Raw genomic sequence first — 20489 nt, 5'->3', positions numbered from 1 at the left:
GGAGTCTGTGGCTCTTTGATCTGAATCATTGCTAAATGTCTTTGTACGATAGTGTGAGCTGCTGGAACCAGCACCGGGACCGGGGCCACATCAATTATTCACTCTCCTCTGCTTTTCCTTCCCTTTCTTTCCCTCTCTCTCCCTTCTTTCCTTCCTTATTCTCTCTTTCCCCCTCTCTCTCTCCAAAATGAAAGAGTTGCTCATCTCTTTTTTTGTGTGTTAGTTAGGCTAGTGGGCGACAACTCCTCCTCTTTCTGTGAGGAGGCTGTGTCCTTGTGGGTAGTCAGTGGTGCCCTTGGTCGTTTCTGTGTTATATCATCCACAGCCAAAGATATAAACACTCAATAATAAGGGCCCCGGGTTTTTTTCCTGGGTCAGATCACATAGTCCTGGCAATAGCAGATAGTTCATGATATAGATCAGTCAGTGTTTGTGACTCCTTATAATGCACAGTGATAAAGGACACAGTGCACTGGAAACTGCAGTGCAGGGACTTGCACAGCATGAGAAAATAATTCTACCTGACTCATGTGAAAGCCACATAAAGGATACGGTCTACTCTCAGTCCTCTGGTTGCGTTTTACATTCGGTTGCAGAAAGCCGCAGTTCATCTTCACACTTTGTAAACCCAGTTTCTTCACTGTTGTCTAATGCCTATAGTCACTGTCTGCATCCACTGGTTACCTATTCCAATCTGTATTTTTTAATCGTAATTTTAAAACAGTTACGTGATGTGATGTTATTAATGTGATGTGTATGAAATATTGATTCAAATAGACTGAATAACAGTGTTAAGTTGTACACAGAAACTATGGTTGGTTGTAATGAGTAAACTTGTATAGAGATTGTAAGGAGTGTGAGAGTTCACCTGATAGTGATACATTGGGGGTCCCCTCCAGGCCTGCATTAGTACGAGGTCTGGCTGCTCTCGAGAGTCAGTGTAATTCATATATCTACCACATAGTGGCACTGTTATCCAAATTATCACCTTATACACAGATTGCAGGTAATATAGACCACTTTTAGCATTGTAGATATTGAAGACCAGTCATACAACAGATGCACCTTCTTTACAAAGCTGCCTTGACTGGCAGCTTTGGAAGAATGAATCCAAACAGCCACCCAATTAATAGAAGAGGGATTTGACTAAAGTTCCTTAAAACCAACTCACTCTGAGATATTTGACATCATCCTTTATTTAACGAGGCAAGTCAGTTAAGAACAAATTCTTATTTTTAGCGACATATCAATTATAAATTGAACTCATTGAAATCAGTGGACAATTTCTACTTTAAAATTAAATTCCAGTTCATCTAATTCAAATGTAATAAATTCATCCCCAACCTTGAAGTTCTAAAGTCTCGTACATTACTTCCATACAGCGAACTACAATGACAATCTACCTTGCATTGGCATTGGTTGGTGGTTCTGTTGTTTATCTGCTATTGTGTGGCTTTGTGGAATGTGTCTTCTCTTCTCACAAGACCGTTTTTGAACTTGAGCAGTGTGGCACATGGGAATTGAAGTATCCCGCGTCTATATATAACACAGAAAGCAGGTTCACAACAGAAGTGACTGTGTGGGATCATGACAAGACAAAGATGCACACACACACACACACACACACACACACACACACACACACACACACACACGCACACGCGCACGCACACGCACACGCACACGCACACGCACACACACACACACACACACACATCATATAGTAATTTGTAAGTCGCTCTGGATAAGAGCGTCTGCTAAATGACTTAAATGTAATGTAATGTATATACAGAACACACCAGAGGTGGGACCAATTCACTATTAATCGAGTCGCAAAAAAATCTCAAGTCACAAGGTCTCGACTCAAGTCCAAGTCACGCATTCTAAGAGCAAGTCAAGTCCAAGTCACGCATTCTAAGAGCAAGTCAAGTCAAGTCACGCATTCTAATAGCAAGTCAAGTCAAGTCACTCATTCTAAGAGCAAGTCAAGTCACGCATTCTAAGAGGAAGTCAAGTCTCGAGTTTTTCCAAATCAAGTCAAGTAAAAAAAATAAAAATCTATATATGCAACGACTTGTTCAACTACAAATCGAGAACTTGAGACTATACGGTTCCGTCTGACATGTCTGTCCGAAATGAGTTAGTCACATTTCATAGATCTTTAGATGGTTCTTCATGTGTCAGTGAAGTTAGATTTTAAGTGGGGGAAAATGAAAAACTACAAAGATCTGCATATAGCTACTTAAACTTGGCACTATAAGGTTCTATCTGCAGTCCAATCACAAGCCTGAACAATTAGAGATCGCCCAATCAGGACACGTCTTTACCATCTCCCTCAAAGTATGGTTCAGGCTAGTCTAGACAGCAATAATGGCACCCAAGCAAAAAAAAAGTCAATGATGTCACGTCTTTGTTCAGTGATGACAGTAATTCGTCTGATGATCATAATACATTTCTTAATGTATTTGATGATGTGTTCTGTCTCTATTTTGGTAAAATGGTGTTGTTCTATCATTTATGTCGTCAAATAGCGACATTTCTTAAAAACTGAACGTGTCTAATGCGCACGCATACATCATGAACAGAATTCACGGACGCATACACGCACGCACAGGCAGACAAATAAACCAGTGTACACACACACACTAACAAACGCATACACATAAACTTACAAACACACTCAGACCCACTTACTCACAAACACCCAAATAAACACATGCATATGCAGAAAAACACATTGTACACCGTTTGTACACACACACACACACACACGCTCATTTATCTGCACACCTCAAGCACACATACAAGTGTTGTCAAATGAAAGAGCAACTGAGAAATTCTTCTCCACCTCCGGTACTACTCCCCCGAGGACTGTGTAGAATCAAATGTTCCACCATATAGCTCCTCTGAAAAGCACTTCAGTCAAATGATCTACGACACCCTCCAATTGTCAATGGGCCTTGGCTTGCATTAGGAGTACCCAGCTGTAAATCCAGACCTGATATATAATACATAGACTCAAACACCATGTAAACAACATTCAGTTCACACTGACCACATTTATGCCTCCATAAACGGGACCAATGGGATTGTGTTAGTGTGTGTGTGTGTGTGTGTGTGTGTGTTTTTGCGTGCATGTGTGCATATGTGTGTATTAGTAACACATTATTTACAGTAACTAGAAATGAATTGTTTGGAATAATACTAGAAAAGGGAACAGCATGTCATGCGAACTGTGTCAGGGAAAACGATAGTGATGTTTGCGACTGTGTTATTGCGGTCACCTGCAGCCACCTACACCATGAGACTCAGAGTGCTGCAACCATAACAGGAAGTGGAGCCAGTGGAGTGAAGAAGTGGGCGGATTTAGCGGGGTGGGGTAGAGGAGAGAGGTGTGGGTATTCAGCTTGGTTTCAGAGAATTTCGTATTATTCTCTATGCAAATCCAAGAACCTCCATTTAAAATCTACTTTTATTTGTCACATTTGCCGAATACAACAAGTGTAGACCTTACAGTTAAATGCTCACATTCAAGCCCTAACCAACAATGCAGTTTTGAGAAAAATAAGTGAAAAAATCGGTAAATAAATACATTGAGTATTTGATACACTGCCGATTTTGCAGGTTTTCCTACTTACAAAGCATCTAGAGGTCTGTAATTTTTTATCATAGGTACACTTCAACTGGGAGAGACGGAATCTAAAACGAAAATCCAGAAAATCACATTGTGTGATTTTTAAGTAATTAATGAGTAATTAATGCTGTCCCCAGTCCACCTGGCCGTGCTGCTGCTCCAATTTCAACTCTTCTGCCTGAGGCTATGGAATCCTGACCTGTTCACCGGACGTGCTACCTGTCCCAGACCTGCTGTTTTCAACTCTCTAGAGACAGCAGGAGTGGTAGAGATACTCTTAATGATCGGCTATGAAAAGCCAACTGACATTTACTCCTGAGGTTCTGACTTGCTGCACCCTCGACAACTACTGTGATTATTATTATTGGACCAAGCGCGTCATTTATGAACATTTGAACATCTTGGCCATGTTCTGTTATAATCTCCACCTGGCACAGCCAGAAGAGGACTGGCCACCCCTCATAGCCTGGTTCCTCTCTAGGTTTCTTCCTAGATTTTGGCCTTTCTAGGGAGTTTTTCCTAGCCACCGTGCTTCTACACCTGCATTGCTTGCTGTTTGGGGTTTTATGCTGGGTTTCTGTACAGCACTTTGAGATATCAGCTGATGAACAAAGGGCTATATAAATACATCTTGATCACATTGAGGGAGAGGTTGTTGTCCTGGCACCACACGGCCAGGTCTCTGACCTCCTCCCTATCGGCTGTCTCATCGTTGTCAGTGATCAGGTCTACCCTTATTGTGTCATCGGCAAACTTAATGATGATGTTGGAGTTGTGCCTGGCCATGCAGTCATGAGTGAACAGGGAGTACAGGAGGGGACTGAGCACGCACCCCTGAGGGGCCCCCTTGTTGAGGATCAGTGTGGCGTATGTGGCGTTACCTACCCTTACCACCTTGTGGCGGCCCATCAGGAAGTCCAGGGTTTAGTATGATATGTTACGTTTCGTATGGTATGTATTAATTTGTGGATGTCCTTCAACCATTGCGTATGATATGTTATGAATTTCAAATTGTATTATAAGTTACTCATTTGCAAAACGTACAATATGTTACGAATTTGCAAAACTTATGATATGTTACGAATTCTAGTTATGTGGCTAGTTGCTTGGCTAGGGTTAGGGTTAGGGATTAGTATAGGAGTTAGGTTAAAGGGTTAGGGAAAGGGTTAGCTAAAAGGGTTAAGATTAGGGCTAGGCTTAGGGGAAGGGTTAGCTAACACGATAAGTAGTTGCAAAGTAGCTAAAAAAGTAGTAAGTAGTTGAAAAGTTGCTAATTAGCTGACATGCTAAAACAGTCCATGATGAGATTTGAACTCACAACCTTTTGGTTGCTTGACGTTCGCGTTATATGCCCACCCACCCTACTTTTGTTTTTTGCCTTATGTAACCTTACAAAACGTAATATATTATAATAATTTGAGTGTCCCTGCTTTATGTTTACTATGTTACGTCTAGTCTATGAGACCAGGCTGGGGTATAGGATGCAAGGGATAGAAAAGTGGTGGTTTTAATCAGGTTTGCATTGTGAAAGTAATTGGTGGTATGGAACAGAGTGGAGATGACCGCTGGCTCATGCGCTAAACTGTCGGTTTATTAGATTTACCATATTCTAGTTCTGGAGGGTTCTTTCCTGGATTTGGAGTTAGCAGAAATGAGAAATGTACAAGGGGGTTTGTCATCTGACTGAAAGAGCTCAACACCACAGCGTTCTTAGATTTTTTTCTCAGTTGGTGCGAAATCTTTTTGTGAGTTGACTCTATCCTGGTGTAGTACATTGTCCTGGTTAAGGTTGTTGACACCCTTTTCGGAAGGTGGAAGCAAATTTCTGTTTTTACCTAAATAGCCGTTACAACTTGAATTTGAGCTTGTCCAAACTGAGGTTTGGATATTTATTAAAGGAAGCAAGACACCTCTTTGTTGCTCTACAGACAAGCCCGTTACAACATTATAAACCTCTGTCTACAGCCTTTTTGGACTTTCTGGTTTTGGACTTTGTTTGGGAACCACCACCATGCCTGTAATTGTACTGGAGGCCAGTGATGTGACCAGCCCTCTGTCTCTGGTGCGCATGTGGGCTCTCCTGTCCGGTTGCCTTACCTTCAGCCTGGTAGCCTCCCTGGTTCCCTCGGAGCTGACCTCTGACACCCACCAGCCCTCCTTCAGGATCCTCTGCATGTTCACCTGGTGCCTCTTCTTCATCCTCACCCTCCTAATCCACGTGGTCAACATCATCCAGTTCCACAGCCTGGTCCCCATCTCCTGGAAGAACCTGACCGTGACTGTGGCGGTTCTCGCCACCCTCATGACCCTCAGCGCCACAGTCACCTTCCCCTGGGCGGTCATGTGTCATGAAGGTGCCTGGCCCCGTCCTATTGCCGCCTCCTTGGCGTCGTGTCTCACCTTCCTGGCCTATGCAACCGAGGCCTATCTCATCCGCAACCAGACCCAGGACCAGAAGGGCTACATGGCCAGCGTGCCCGGCCTGCTCAAGGTGCTCCAGCTCTGGGGAGGATGTGAGATGATCGTCCTGGTGGTGGAGCAGGTCCGTGGAGCTTTGGTAAAAGTAGGGTTGGCAGCTGTGGGTTGGCAACTATGGGTGTCTGGGACGTCGTATGCCCTCTGTCTCCTAATGTCCCTGGGTACAGTGATGGTGGTTCTAGGGGACTGTGCTGGGCGATGCCCCCTGCCCTTTGACCGCCTCCTGGCTGGCTTCAGTCTGACAGGGGTGCTTCTCTATGTGGTCGCCACCATACTGTGTTTTACCAGAGTCCTGGAGCTACGGAAACGCGACCAGGACCTCACAGACAGGAAAACTGGGCCCACCCTTGTTGTCATGGAAGCGGTGATGGCCAGCATTACTCTGCTAGCTTACACAGTGGACCTGGCCTTCTCTATCAAACTGCTGCGGGATAGGAGTCATGCCTGAAGAAGACACACCTGGATAGTTGACCTTCAGAACACATAGCATGTACATTATGGATATTAACATAGTCATAGTGTATTATAGTAGAAGGGGACACATTGCCAAAGTCCATGAAATATTAACTTCTGTTGATGTCAATTTTATATGGATTCTAATCAGGGGTACTGGAGCCCTGAAAAAAATGAAAAACAAATGTCATAGATATGTTCATGTACATTATCATGTGCACAGTGTTGGGAAGTAGTTTCAGGACATGTAATTCCACTAGCAATTCAATGACATTTTCAGTAGCATGGTGGTAGTTGAACTAAAGTCAAGTCTTTGTCGAGTTTTCAGTAGTCAGTGACCTGTTTGCCATGTAGTGGTGTGGCTATTAGTACAATTTGGTGGTTCCACCTTTTGAGATGGTTTAACTTGGTGGAAAAAACATGTTTGATTTCAACTAATTTGAACATTCTGTCATAAAGGGCACATATTCAACTGAATAAAAAACACATTTTCCTATGTGAAAATGTTAAATAAATAAAAATGATTATAGTAAGTGCCTATTAAGTACCAAATGAAGTAACAGGGTTGACAGTAACGATTTCATCTGTAATCAGCCATGAATCCCCTTGTGACAGGTGGAATAGAAGCTTGTTGTGTGCAACAAGTAGGGGCAATTGAACGCAAGCGTCACTCAAACAATGTAAGTGTTAAAACATTTCTAGCCTATCTATGAGTTACTGGGTTGACGTGTTATGCTCGACCCACTCAGTTTTCCACCACAAAAAAACAGAAATTACTAAAAAAGAGTAGAACCAGCTCACCTATGTTCACAGAGGATTGAATAGGTTACTTTCTAAATGTAATCCGTTAGTTACTAGTTACCTGTCCAAAACTCTAATCAGCAACGAAACTTTTGGATTACCTTAACTTGGTAACATAATTTGATTACTTTCCGATACTTTTGGATTACTTTCCCCTTAAGAGGCATTAGAAGAAGACAAAATGAATCCATCAAATGTAGTTTGTGTGTCATCATAGTGGTCTCAGACTTGTGGTCAGACTGAGGTGGAACAAAGTTATGCTGCATTTGCAAACAAGTGGGACGTGCAAATTTACCACATACGACTGGGAAAACCCCACTTTAACGACCCCCCCAACTGCTCGTTACTAGTGGGAAACTCGTCCATCATCCTGAGCTGCAACTTCTTTCACATGCTGACTTCTGACGACACCTACTAAAGACATTACCTTGATAGCAGTATTACCTGCAGTTAAATGCAACAAAACATTATTCATAAAAAGCAATCTATTGATATGATTTTGAACACTATAATTACTTTACAAGCATGATAGCTGTACTCTTAATGTATTAGTATACGCAGCTTGTTGGCCTTTGGCCAATCAGCAATTCTCAACGAGTACAAAGTACATGAATGCATCCAACTGGTAGTTATGACTTCACAACTGGTAAATTCATACCTCCCATTTGGTTAGAAAACAAGCATGAAACTTGCACCTTTTATCAATGCTGAATTGAATGTCATTGAAAAATGTATTTTTTTCTGTAAACACCCTTTCTGAATTTAAAAGTAATCCAAAAAAAGTATAATCTAGTCTTCCAAAAGTATCTGTAATCCGATTACAATGATTTTGCTGGCAGCATAACCAATTATAGATACAAAACATTTTTTTAAATCAGATTACTACCCAACGCTGCTTTAACACTATTATTTGACTATTAGATGTTCAATATTTCCTTAGTAAAAATGTTTTTCAGCAGGAACAGTTTAACCAAAAATACTCTTAAAACAAGAGTTCATTTCATGTAACAGGATTGACCTTAAAATGAGGCACAGATTTCTTAAAACGAATCACTACTAATATGAAACAAATAATCCTCTTTAGAAATGACTGTCAATGCAACAAAATAACTAAGGCTTTACAATGATGGTGAATAAATAATTGGATATATTTTTGGGTTAAGTGGGTTACAATCTTCCTGGAAGTCACAGTGGGTGCATGGAGTGTTATTTGAAAATGCTGGATTTTGGCACTTTAGCAAATCTTTATTCAAATAAAAAAATCGGATTTATTGAATTCTCCATGTGGCCTATATTAAAGGGCACTTTATTGAAAATACGTTTTTTTTTAAATGTAGTATTGGTGCACAATTTCTTCTTAAAATATCAAAAGGGACTCATTTTGTGGAACAACCTAACTACCAACTGCATTTCCTACATAAAAAAAATATATATAACAAAAAAATATAACAATTTTTATGTTCTTAGATTTGTAAAATGAAGTTGAAATAATCAGTAATTTTCATATATTGAAACGGACATAATACAAATACATTTGACTGATCCTGAGACATACACATATACATAAGAAGACTACAGTCGAAGAGTAAAGTCATATTCCACTAACAGTGAGTGGGGCTTGACGGACTTGAGAGGCAGCGAGGACTTATTAAGGGAATAAATAAAAACAAGACAAACATTACATTTATTCTGTGTCACAATTCATTACCATAACCCCACCGGAGGAGTTGGTAGGCAGACGAACATCATCACACTGCAGATTTCAGATACTGTGCCAACTGCCATGTTTCTTTCTGGGCAGAATGCTCTTTCAGCTTGTCTGCATGCAAGGGGCTTAGTGATTTAATTTAGAATACTTTGAGTTTGTAATGTATCTTGCTTGTGGTTCTGTATTTGAGAGATGACAGATACAGAGTTAGGAAGGGAGTGATTGAATTGATTAAAGACATTAAGTACAAGCAAGGTATGGTGCGGAGTTCTTTCTCAATTCTCTTTGTTTATTTTTGGTATTGCCTGGGATTCTATAAGAATTCGACTAGAGTCTGTGACTAATATAAACATAGTCTAAATGTCATTTGTATAGAGTAAAATGTGCATTAAATGTAATGTAGTAGTAATGTAATGTAGCTGTAATGTAGATTCCTGAGATGATTTTCTGTAGTGGATACAAAACATGTCCCAAATGTATTGGGAGAGTAGCAACAGTTATAAGTTATTAACACTAGATGGCGATGCTTTCATTACCATACAAGCCTTTATTTCAATCAGTGAAGTCCATTTAAATTGCACTTTTCTCAACCAAGAACAATCTCAAGCTGTGTGAAAGTCATAAAATGGGCACAGCTTTCAGGAGGTGGTGAAAAAAAAAATCCAACTGTGATTTAAATTACGTCATGATCTTGATTGTATTCAATACCGCATCAATGTCATGGTCATCAACAAGTTAAAAATAAAATAAAAATCAAGATAGAATCCCATTATATTATATGAGAACAAGCAATTCCCACAAAAGTTATGTTTATTTTTCCAATGGATTCAATGACACAAATAATAATCTACTCTTTGAAATCAAGAGACGGACTGATGCATAATTTCAAGTGAATGCTATGCATTTAGTGTGCGTGTTAGTGTATTTGATGGCTAGATTGTCAAGTACAATTCTTTCTTATTTTTTGTAGTATTATGAGACAATCCACAGTGGAAAGATCTAGAGACCAAAGTTACAAAGTGTATCTGTGTGCTCTAACTGTGCTCCATTTATAACCTACAAAGGTCAATATCATTTTCATTTAATATTTTTCGTAACCTTTTTATCTGTGACATGTATTTCAAGTCCATTTTATAGTCCTAAAATAAAAAAATATTGGGAAACAATCCCAAAACTTCTGTATAATCAATCCCCGAACGGGTTCGGGTTGATGATCCTTCTTATCGACTTTGATTACTCTAGCCTTGGGAGACGTTAATGGGGGTTTTTCACTCAGGAACTCTGTGCTTCCAGCAGTTAGCTGTCAACAGGCTGGGCATGAAATGAGGCTCAGACAACGACGCAGTACTTGGAAGGGATAACAATACAACGTTTTGTTACTGTCCGGTAAACTGTTCATATTCATTCAGTGGATTTTGTAATCCTGCTCGCTCGAGAGATGATGAACGGTAAGCTCGCGCTTGATTAGGCAAAACACACCTCTTTATCGCAGTTTCAGTTTTGACACCTTTGGCTTTTGTTGTCGTGAAATGTCACGTAGCCAGCGGTTTACATAGATTGTTTTTCACAAACGACTTCGTTGTTATTTCGTAAAATAAACCATTTCAATCAGGGGTTTCACAAGAGTGAATGTTGAAATGTAAAAGCGAGACTTGTTTTGAGATTGACGTTTGCTAGCTACCAGTAACTAGCCAAGTTAGCTAGTCATTAGGTTTAGCTGGATCCAAAACTAAACTAGGGAGTTTGCTAGGGCTTTGTTTCACCCATGGTTAAACGCTAGCGAGCTGCTGTTAGCTGTCAAAGCTAGCAGTGTATGCATAGTTTATTGAACATAAGGTTACTAACCGATTAAACATGGCCCGTGTTTCCTTTATAGTTAATAACATAAGCAGGAAGTTGCTTTCATATGTTTTAAACTGTTCTTTGAAGCAACTAAAAAGCCAGATGGGTAACGTTAGTCATTGCATACGTACAGTAGCTAGTTATACTACTGTTGTGGCCAACATTTTATCTCAAATGCAGACTATGGGCAAATTGGATTACATCTTTGGAAACATTTCTCACCTGAGCAAATGTTTGAGTGATGCCATGATGAAAACCACATAGTTACACAACTTTTGACGAAAGTATTTGTGTGGCAAGTCCAACGTGACGTGAGTGAGTGTGTTGTGCAATTTTACACGTTTTGATGTACAAATATCTATATGACCATTGTTGAATTGTTCTCTTTAGCAGGTCATTGAACACTATGGACATGTGAGAGTCGACTCTACATGAATGCAGACGCCGAGACAATGCTGGATTGAATGGCACGGAGGATACGAGGTAAGCACTTTGCCAGTAAATTTCAACTGATCAGTGATCCATTCTCTGTGACACAACTGACCTTTGAGAGTGAGGGGAAAAGAAATAAAACATAAGGAGAGAGACTCTGATTCATGTAACACACAGCCTTTATTCTATTGGAAACGATGGAGATTTTGCAGCGGCAGTCAGGGACAGGTTCTAGGCGAACCATAGTAAGACACACAGGGCGTGTGGTAATGGCTGGAGCAGAGTGAGTGCAATGGTATCAGATATGTGTTTGATGCCATTCCATTCGCTCCTTTCCAGCCATTACTATGAGCCGTTCTCCCCTCAGCAGCCTCCGCAGATCAGCATGTCTCTTTTCAGCCCAAACAAATACAAGGAAATAAACGTCATCACTGACATTCTCTGCTGCTGAGGCGAGGGCCAAATGCCCTCTGCTGTTTATTCTTTTCGACCAGACCTGAGGTATTTGTCAGGTACCTTGAAATGGAGTTGACTAATTGGCCAAGTGAAAAGTAAATGGCTGTCTGTGGCTGCCATTCCGCACTGTGATCAAATAAACACATCAAATAAACAGGTCCTGTGAAATGATTATTCAACCGTTTTCCTTAAACAAATGTATCCCAAGAAAGACTCAACAGTTTGGGTTTCACAACCTTTTGCTCTTGTTGTTGGCCTAGGCTTGTTTATTTCATATTCAACAAGTATTTTTCCCCCAGGGTGTTTCCCATTGGCCTATATATATATATAAGGGCTTATCTGTTTGTGCTATTGATCATATGTTTGTGCTATTATGCGATGTCCTGATAGTGTTTGCGAAACCTGCTTAATGATCCACTGTTGGTTGCACCCTTTTTACACTGCCCTCTAGCATGAGTCATTTCAAGGGGCCTCCTCATGTGTACTCAATACGCTATTCTAGGCAAGCTACCGTTAGGCAAATTCTGAAATCAAATTCTACTAATTCCGACTCTACATCCTTTACTTCACTCTCGCAACACATCGCCTAGCCTAACACTAAGGCTATTAATAGAATTGCTGTGTGTTTTAGTCAAAAGCACTTTTCCCACACCCGAAAATGTGACATGATGAGACATGGCCTTGAGCAGTGTGAAATCCTCTGGATTTGTGTGTCGGGTTAGAGTTGGAACGTGTGAAAGCGAGAGAATGGATAGGGTGCCTTTAGCACCTGTTTTAAGACTCACTAAGCTTAGCCTAATTTGTGTAGCAGGTGCATCAGAAAGAGAAGTCACACCTGTCCATCAACAGCAAAACCGGAGGCATCGTGAAATAGATGTCTGTTATACAGTAGAAAGGGAAATCAAAGCAAGCCTTCAGTTCCTGCCAAGCAAAAGCTGCCGTGAAACAAATCTGTTTGATTTTCCTCTGGTAGTCATGGCGACTGTTAATTTTGACCACATTGGCACATATGGTCGTGAGGTCGAAGTCTTAGAAGGTCTCATGTTAATTTTAGGCCAGATAGTGAGCCCCTACATAACAAGTTAGCAGAACGCTAACTGATTTGAGTACAGGCTGAAATGTTATGTGTTTTTTTTTTCAAGCCGAACACCCCATGCTTGTTGTTTAACTTTGGTGACTGATGACGGATCTCCATCTATCCTGTTTTGCAATGTCATAGAACAGGTGTGTGTAGGCTGTTCTCTTCACAGTGCAGAGGCCTCCCTGTAGATTGCTGGTAATACCACACTGCGTTATTGTGCGCGAGAGTGTCGTTAGACTGGGAAAATGTGCTGCTTATCACAGTTTTATGCTGGGCCTACGGATTACACTGTTGACTCGGCACCTGTTCATGGCTTTGCCCCTGACTCACTACTTGGCCATCTGGCCGCCTAAATATTTCCAAGATGTTGGTCTATTTTTATACTCAGGCTCATTTCTCCTCCATCAGTCATCAAATTAGCTTTCATACCATTTTGTAATGGCTCTTTATAGAGCAGAGCACTGAGTTGTTGACTCAACTGTACTGTTGTGTCTTGCTGCGTCATGGTCCACGTCACACGTTAGCCGTTCAGAGGCTGTAACAGGTGTGGCAGAAAGCTGAGCAATTGTGGAGGAACTTTCCCTTTACGCTAAGGCACAGGGGAGAAACTCAACACATTGGCCTGCCACAGCTGATCAGGTCCAACAGGCTCTTCCTATCAACCCGAGCATGTCTATGCAAATACAGGTCAACGCTGGTGACGTTTAACTCCATGGAATGGCATTGTTGTTGGTTCTGATCTCAACAGGTTTGACTGGGATTAAGGCAGGAGGGCACAATGGTTCAATAAACAGGCATTTCTTTTGGCCTTGTTACCAATTTCCCTAGTAGTCATGAAATGCACTCTCTTATCAGACCAGACAGACATTTGTAGCGTTAGGTGCTTAGGCTAACTGAACCTTCATCTGAAGTGCAACCCAAAACAAATTATGCAAACCAATACTCCTTATCAGAATGTCTCTTATGAGGAAAAATACTTATCGATGTTTCTCAATGACTCATCGTTGTTGTGATTTGTTCGCTATGGAATGTGCTCTATGCAGAGCCTCATGTGAGAAATAGAGGAAGAAGTGCCAGTGCTTGAGTAATCTGTTTTGAAATATGCTTGATGCTAGTTGTCGGCCGTTTATATCACCATTATTCTCCTCTTGGCAACACCGACATTCTTTCCGGAAGGTGTTGAGAGCAATGCGGCGGAGGCAGCAGCAAAGTTAGGAGACGAGCAAACAGCCCTTGCCTTATTTGTCTAAGAAAAGTGAGAAGAGAGGAAAATGTTCCCCCATCTAGTGGAAAGCCTTCCCAGAAGAGTGGAGGCTGTTATAGCAGCAAAGGGGGACCAACTCCATATTAATGCCCATGATTTTGTTTGACGAGCAGGTATCGCATACTTTTATCATGTAGTGCATGTCTAGCTACAGAAATAGAACCAATCCTGCTTGTGTTGCCTGTTTGAGTTTTTGTTTAATAGCCTACTGATTCCGTGATCACCAAGCCTCACGCAACCACATGTCAGATAAACAATTTCACAAATTTGGCTGTTTTTAATATTTGCTGTAATAAAAAGGCTTTACACTTGTTTTCCGTTAGAACGGCCTCTGTGGTGTTTACACTGTTCGAAATTGTCAGAGAAATTATATTTATTATTATAATAATAGCCTAATAACCCTCCTTTTTCTTGATCTCGTTTGTATTGTTATTATTGCTATTATGATCATTATAGTAAGTAGGCTAATGTCATTATCATTAGTATAGCAGCCTTGTATAGCCACCAACCATTGAACTTTAGTTCTTTATTTCAATACTTACAGTGCATTTGGAAAGTATTCAGAGCCCTTGGCTTTTCCCACGGTTTGTTACGTTACAGCCTTATTCTAAAATGGATTCATTTGTTTTTTTCCCCCTCATCAATCTACACAATACTCCATAATGACAAATTAAGAACAGGTTTTTTTAGACATTTTTCCAAATGTATTAAAATTAAAAAAGGATCACGTTTGCATAAGTATTCAGACCCTTTTCTTTGAGATGCAAAATTGAGCTCAGGTGCATCCTGTTTCCATTGATCATCGTTGATGTTGCCACAACTTGATTGGAGTCCACCTGTGGTAAATTCAATTGATTGGACATGATTTGGAAAGACACACTCATTCGTCTATGTAAGGTCCCGCAGTTTGTTATAACGAATTTATTCATGTGATTGTGATACAATATATGTCAGGCCCTATTGGTCACGTGCATGCGATGCATTCATGTGTCATATAAAGAGAGCAAGGGTTGAGTGAATAGGGAATGTTTTCACTAAACAAATGATGGATTTCAGTAACAGTCAAAAATGTCTGTAATTATGTTGCAGCTTCAGCATCATGGACAGCGAGATTAACACTGATTTTCTGTGGTGGTCGCTGCAGCAGGGAGAGAGAGAGACAATGGGTGTTTGTCACTTGCTTTCATTTTTATTTTTATTACACAACGCAGCAAGTCTGAGCCTGACCTAGCACAATCAAATCAATTGCGGTTGGACTCCCTTTAGCCTTCTGTGTGTCTTCATTTTTTCAAATCAAACCGTGTGCTTAAAGCATCAGACAATCTCAGTGGATATAGTTGATTTGATTAAAACCTGTCTATATACATCAACTGAAGACACCTGGCTGAGACTTCCAATCACAGCGGATCACATTGTACATTCTGTTAACAGGCCCCTCCAACACCAATGAAGATTATTTCAATATGGCAGCTATTCATTTTGTCGTCATAGCTCAGTGATTCCTCGTACTCCTGAGAGCGCTCTTGTCTTTTCCCCAGGTCTCTGAAGACAGTTGTTTGTGCAGATGAGGTCAATGCCCTATGAGTTCCCTCAGAAATAATGACCATTACAGAATCATGTCAACCTGTTAGCTATGAGCGATAACAGTGGTGGGTCAGGCATAGTCTCTGTACCTAGCAACAGGCCGTCCATCATCCCCTACCCCCAGGATACAATTACTTGTTTACCAGGAGAAACAGCGCTGATACAAGGAGGGTGGGAGGGAAATAAATATAGACAGAGTATAAATGCTACTTCCCAAGCCAATGTCTGTCGCTTTTAAAAATGGAGATGGCGAGGCAAGCCGTGATTAGTTGCTTTAGTTCCGAGACGAAAGCAGACAGAAATAGAGATGTCTCATCCCAGAAAGCCGAAGCACAGACAGATGAACTGTCATTTTGGACCCGAGCTGTGTCATTCCAGATCCTTCAGTACACGAGGCCACTACCTAAGTGATTAGTCATGGATATTTCTTGGCAGCTCAGTCCATTTCAGAACACATTTAGTCACTTTCACTATTGATCAAAGTACCAGAGTTCATCATTAACAGTCAGCTTAGAAATGCCTAGCCCCTTTGTTTTCTGCTATATACGGTGTTATTAGCAGTGCAGTATCACAAACTATTGATTGTTCTTCCATGTTGGTTTGTTCCTCATTTCCTACAGTCTGTCTAGCTAGGTATCAGTTCTTCAGCATTGTTGTGTGCTGTAGCATACGGTTGCCTTGGAAGTTGGCTGTTGTGGAACTGTGTCGAAGTGGCAGGAAAACCAAATTACTCCAGACAGACAGGCTTTCACTCTCTTAGGTGTGTGTCCGTGTTTGCACACTTGTATGCGACTGCGCGTTCATGTGCTTGTGTATCTGGATGACTGAGTGTGTCGATTAGCCAAGGGGAAGACAAAGTTGGAAGGATTAGAGTCAGTGTTGGTGAACACTGCAGCAGTAGACAGCTGGACAGAAAGGCCAAGAAGATCATCAAGGACCGCAGCCTCCCGAGCCACGGCCTGTTCACTCCGCTACCATCTAGAAGGCGGAGACGGTACAGGTGCATCAAAGCTGGGACCGAGAGACTGATCGAAGCTGTTTATCTCCAGGCCATCAGACTGTTAAACAGTCAACACTAGCCCGGCATCCGCTCAGTACCCTAACCTGAACCTTTTTCTGTCACTCGTCGGCTACTACAAGGTACTTTACCCTGCACCTTAGAGACAGCTGCCTTAATACATAATCATTGAACACTGGTCACTTTAATAATGTTTACATACTGTTTTACCCACTTCATATGTGTATATACTGTATTCTAGTCAAGGCTCATTATATATAACTACTGCTGTATACATATTTTCTATTCAGATAATGTCTATACTCGGAGGATCCATGCTGACTTAAAAAAAAACACACAAAAAACACAGATCACGTATGCCTCGTAAATTCACAGATCACGTATGCCTCGTAAATTCACAGATCACGTATGCCTCGTAAATTCACAGATCACGTATGCCATCACGTATAATTTAGGAGTGCAATTCAAAATATTTGCGCTAACAAGTCGTTTTCTTTGTAGTAATGGTGCAAGCATGACAGTCATGAATCTGCTCTGTGTATTCTCCATACTCGGGCTGGGGTACAGTTAAGTAATCATTGTAACAATTATCATCTGGTGTTTTTTTGGGCATACTGGTGCTCCTAAATTAAAATTCCAATTCGTACAGCAAAATATTTTTAGGTGCAAATGTGAGTAAAATTGTTGCACTTTAGAGCCCTGATACTGTGTGTACACACAATTTGGTAAAAAACCAAGTCCATATTGTGGCAAGAACAGCTCAAATAAGCAAAAAGAAACGACAGTCCTTTATTACTTTAAAACTTGAAGGTCAGTCAATGCGGACAATTTCAAGAACTTTGAAAGTTTCTTCAAGTGCAGTCGCAAAAACCATCAAGCGCTATGATGAAACTGTCTCTCATGAGGACTGCCACAGGAAAGGAAGACCCAGACTTAGCTCTGCTGCAGAGGCTAAGTTCATCAGAGTTAACTGCACCTCAGATTGCAACCCAAATAAATCCTACACAGAGTTAAAGTAACAAACATCTTAACATCAACTGTTCAGAGGAGACTGCGTGAATCAGACCTTCATGCTTGAATTGCTGCAAAGAAACACCTACTGAAGGACAACAATAAGAAGAGACTTGCTTGAGCCAAGAAGCACGCACAATGGACATTAGACCAGTGGACATCTGTCCTTTGGTCTGATGATTCCAAATTTGAGATTTTTGGTTTCAACTGCTGTGTTTGTGAGACGCAGAGTAGGTGAATGGATGATATCTGCATGTGTGGTTCCCACCGTGAAGCATGGAGGTGTGATGGTGTGGGGGTGCTTTGCTGGTGACACTGTCTGGGATTTATTTAGAATTCAAGGCACGCTGAACCAGCATGGCTACCACAGCATTCTGCAGCAATACACCATCCCATCTGATTTGGGCTTAGTGGGACTATCATTTGTTTTTGAACAGGACAAGGACCCAAAACACACATCCAGGCTATTTGACCATGGAGAGTGATGGAGTGCTGCATCAGATGACCTTGCCTCCACAATCACCCAACTTCAACCCAGTTGAGATGGTTTGGGTTGAGTTGGACCGCAGAGTGAAGGAAGAGTAGCCAACAAGTGCTCAGTATATGTGGGAACTCTTTCAAGACTGTTGGACCTCATGAAGCTGGTTGAGAGAATGCCAAGAGTGTACAAAGCTGTCATCAAGGCAAGGGGTGGCTACTTTGAGGAATCTAAAATATATTTTGTTTAACACTTTTTTGGTTACTACATGATTCCATATGTTATTTCATAGTTTTGATGTCTTCACTATTATTCTACAATGTAGAAAATAGAAAGTTTGGGTGTGTCCACATTTTTGACTGGTACGGTGTATATATATTTATATTTTGGACTCTGGTCTGGAAGCTAATTTCCTGCAATTCTATCCATTTTGCAATGGGCTTTTTTACTGTGCAATTAATCTGTAATGATATTTCTATGACTGTTCATTGCATTTTTGTTACACTGTTTATGCACTGAGTTTTTATTTATATACTGGATTCTTGACATAGCTCACTCTCATATATCTACAACTGTACATATCATTCTTAGCACATCGTGTGTGTTTGCATACAGTTGAAGTCGAAGTTTACATACACCTTAGCCAATTACATTTAAACTTAGTTGTTCACTATTCCTGACATTTAATCCTAGTAAAAATTCCCTGTCTTAGGTCAGTTATTATCATCACTTTATTTTAAGAATGTGAAATGTCAGAATAATAGTGGAGAATTATTTATTTCAGCTTTAATTTCTTTCATCACATTCCCAGTGGGTCAGAAGTTTATATACACCCAATTAGTATTTAGTAGCATTGCCTTTAAATTGTTTAACCTGGGTCAAATGTTTTCGGGTAGCCTTCCGCAAGCTTCCCACAATAAGCTGGGTGAATTTTGGCCCCTTCCTCCTGACAGAGCTGGTGTAACTGAGTCAGGTTTTTAGGCCTCCTTGCTCGCACACGCTTTTTCATTTCTGCCCACCAATTTTCTATAGGATTGAGGTCAGGGCTTTGTGATGGCCACTCCAATACCTTGACTTTGTTGCCCTTAAGCCATTATGCCAGAACTTTGGAAGTATGCTTGGGAGTTATTGTCCATTTGGAAGACTCACTTGCGACCAATCTTTAACTTCCTGACTGATGTCTTGAGATGTTGCTTCAATGTATCCACATAATTTTCCTGCCTCATGATGCCATTTATTTTGTGAAGTGCACCAGCCCCTCCTGCAGCAAAGCACCCCCACAACATGATGCTGCCACCTCCGTGCTTCACGGTTGTGATGGTGTTCTTCATCTTGCAAGCATCCCCCTTTTTCCTCTGAACATAACGATGGTCATTATGACCAAACGGTTCTATTTGTGTTTCATCAGACCATATTTCTCCAAAAAGTACAATCTTTGTCCCTATGTGCAGTTGCAAACTGCTGCACCCGCTATAGCATCTGCTAAACTGTTTACATGACCAATCAACTTTGGTTTGATTTGAGATGGATACCCACAAATCTTAGACAGGAGGACTACTGCCGGAGCTGCTCATTTAACTCCCCTAAACATAACAAGGCTTCTTATCACAGCCGGAAAGCTAGAAAACTCATAGGTTTGCTTGAAGTAGACTAGTTGATAATGATCAACTTGAGTAGGTTTTTCTATGTAATACCTGGTGTGACATCTGGTGTCTGCATCCACAGCCAATTAGACACCTTATCAGAATCGAGTTGTTTTGGAATCAGTTTCAGTTAGTATCTGAATAACAGACGTATCAATATGTGTTTTATAAAACTTGGAGTGATTCATCCAAGAGTTGTAAAATACATTGTTTTAGCGTGCCAAAAGTAGTAAATCCAGTCAGTTTTATAAGAATGTCTGATGAAGTTCATATTGTTCCACTTGGTTTTTATATAGTTGGATATGAAACATGTCCAACTTAATTTATTGCCTTTGTCAACAGTGTCAGAAAAACGGTGTACCCCAAACTGTTGTACAGTACCACTTTTCAGTGCGTAGTTTCCACCCTGGTACAGCAATTAAAACTAGAGGTCGACCGATTGTGATTTTTCAACGCCGATACCGATACCGGTTATTGGAGGACCAAAAAGGCCGATACTGAGGTCAGGGCTTTGTGATGGCCACTCCAATACCTTGACTTTGTTGCCCTTAAGCCATTTTGCCAGAACTTTGGAAGTATGCTTGGGGATTATTGTCCATTTGGAAT

General features: G+C 40.9%; 2 protein-coding genes across 4 annotated transcripts in view; both read left to right on the top strand.

The window, feature by feature from the left end:
- Positions 1 to 5140: 5140 nt before the first annotated feature.
- LOC135539352 (myeloid-associated differentiation marker-like) lies at positions 5141 to 9324 on the top strand. The gene has a single exon (XM_064965177.1). The coding sequence runs from the start codon at positions 5646 to 5648 to the stop codon at positions 6558 to 6560; it is 915 nt and encodes a 304-aa protein (XP_064821249.1). The 5' UTR covers positions 5141 to 5645; the 3' UTR covers positions 6561 to 9324.
- A 1005-nt stretch (positions 9325 to 10329) lies between these two features.
- LOC135539351 (testis-expressed protein 2-like) overlaps positions 10330 to 20489 on the top strand; it is a 57260-nt gene continuing 47100 nt past the window's right edge. For 2 of the 3 annotated variants that reach the window (XM_064965176.1, XM_064965174.1), the window contains exons 1-2: positions 10330 to 10522; positions 11307 to 11399. The gene's annotated coding sequence lies outside the window, so the exon portion shown is untranslated. The remainder of the gene's footprint in view (positions 10523 to 11306; positions 11400 to 20489) is intronic. The other variant, XM_064965175.1, reaches the window with a different exon arrangement.

Source organism: Oncorhynchus masou, chromosome 5, assembly GCF_036934945.1.
Source record: "Oncorhynchus masou masou isolate Uvic2021 chromosome 5, UVic_Omas_1.1, whole genome shotgun sequence".
NCBI classification, from domain to species: Eukaryota; Metazoa; Chordata; class Actinopteri; order Salmoniformes; family Salmonidae; genus Oncorhynchus; species Oncorhynchus masou.
The sequence above is the reverse complement of the archived record's forward strand: the minus strand, read 5'-3'. Positions and strand labels throughout refer to the sequence as shown.

Excerpts from the sequence above, each read along its gene's own strand:
- LOC135539352 (XM_064965177.1), top strand. The coding sequence starts at position 5,646 with ATGCCTGTAATTGTACTGGAGGCCAGTGATGTGACCAGCCCTCTGTCT.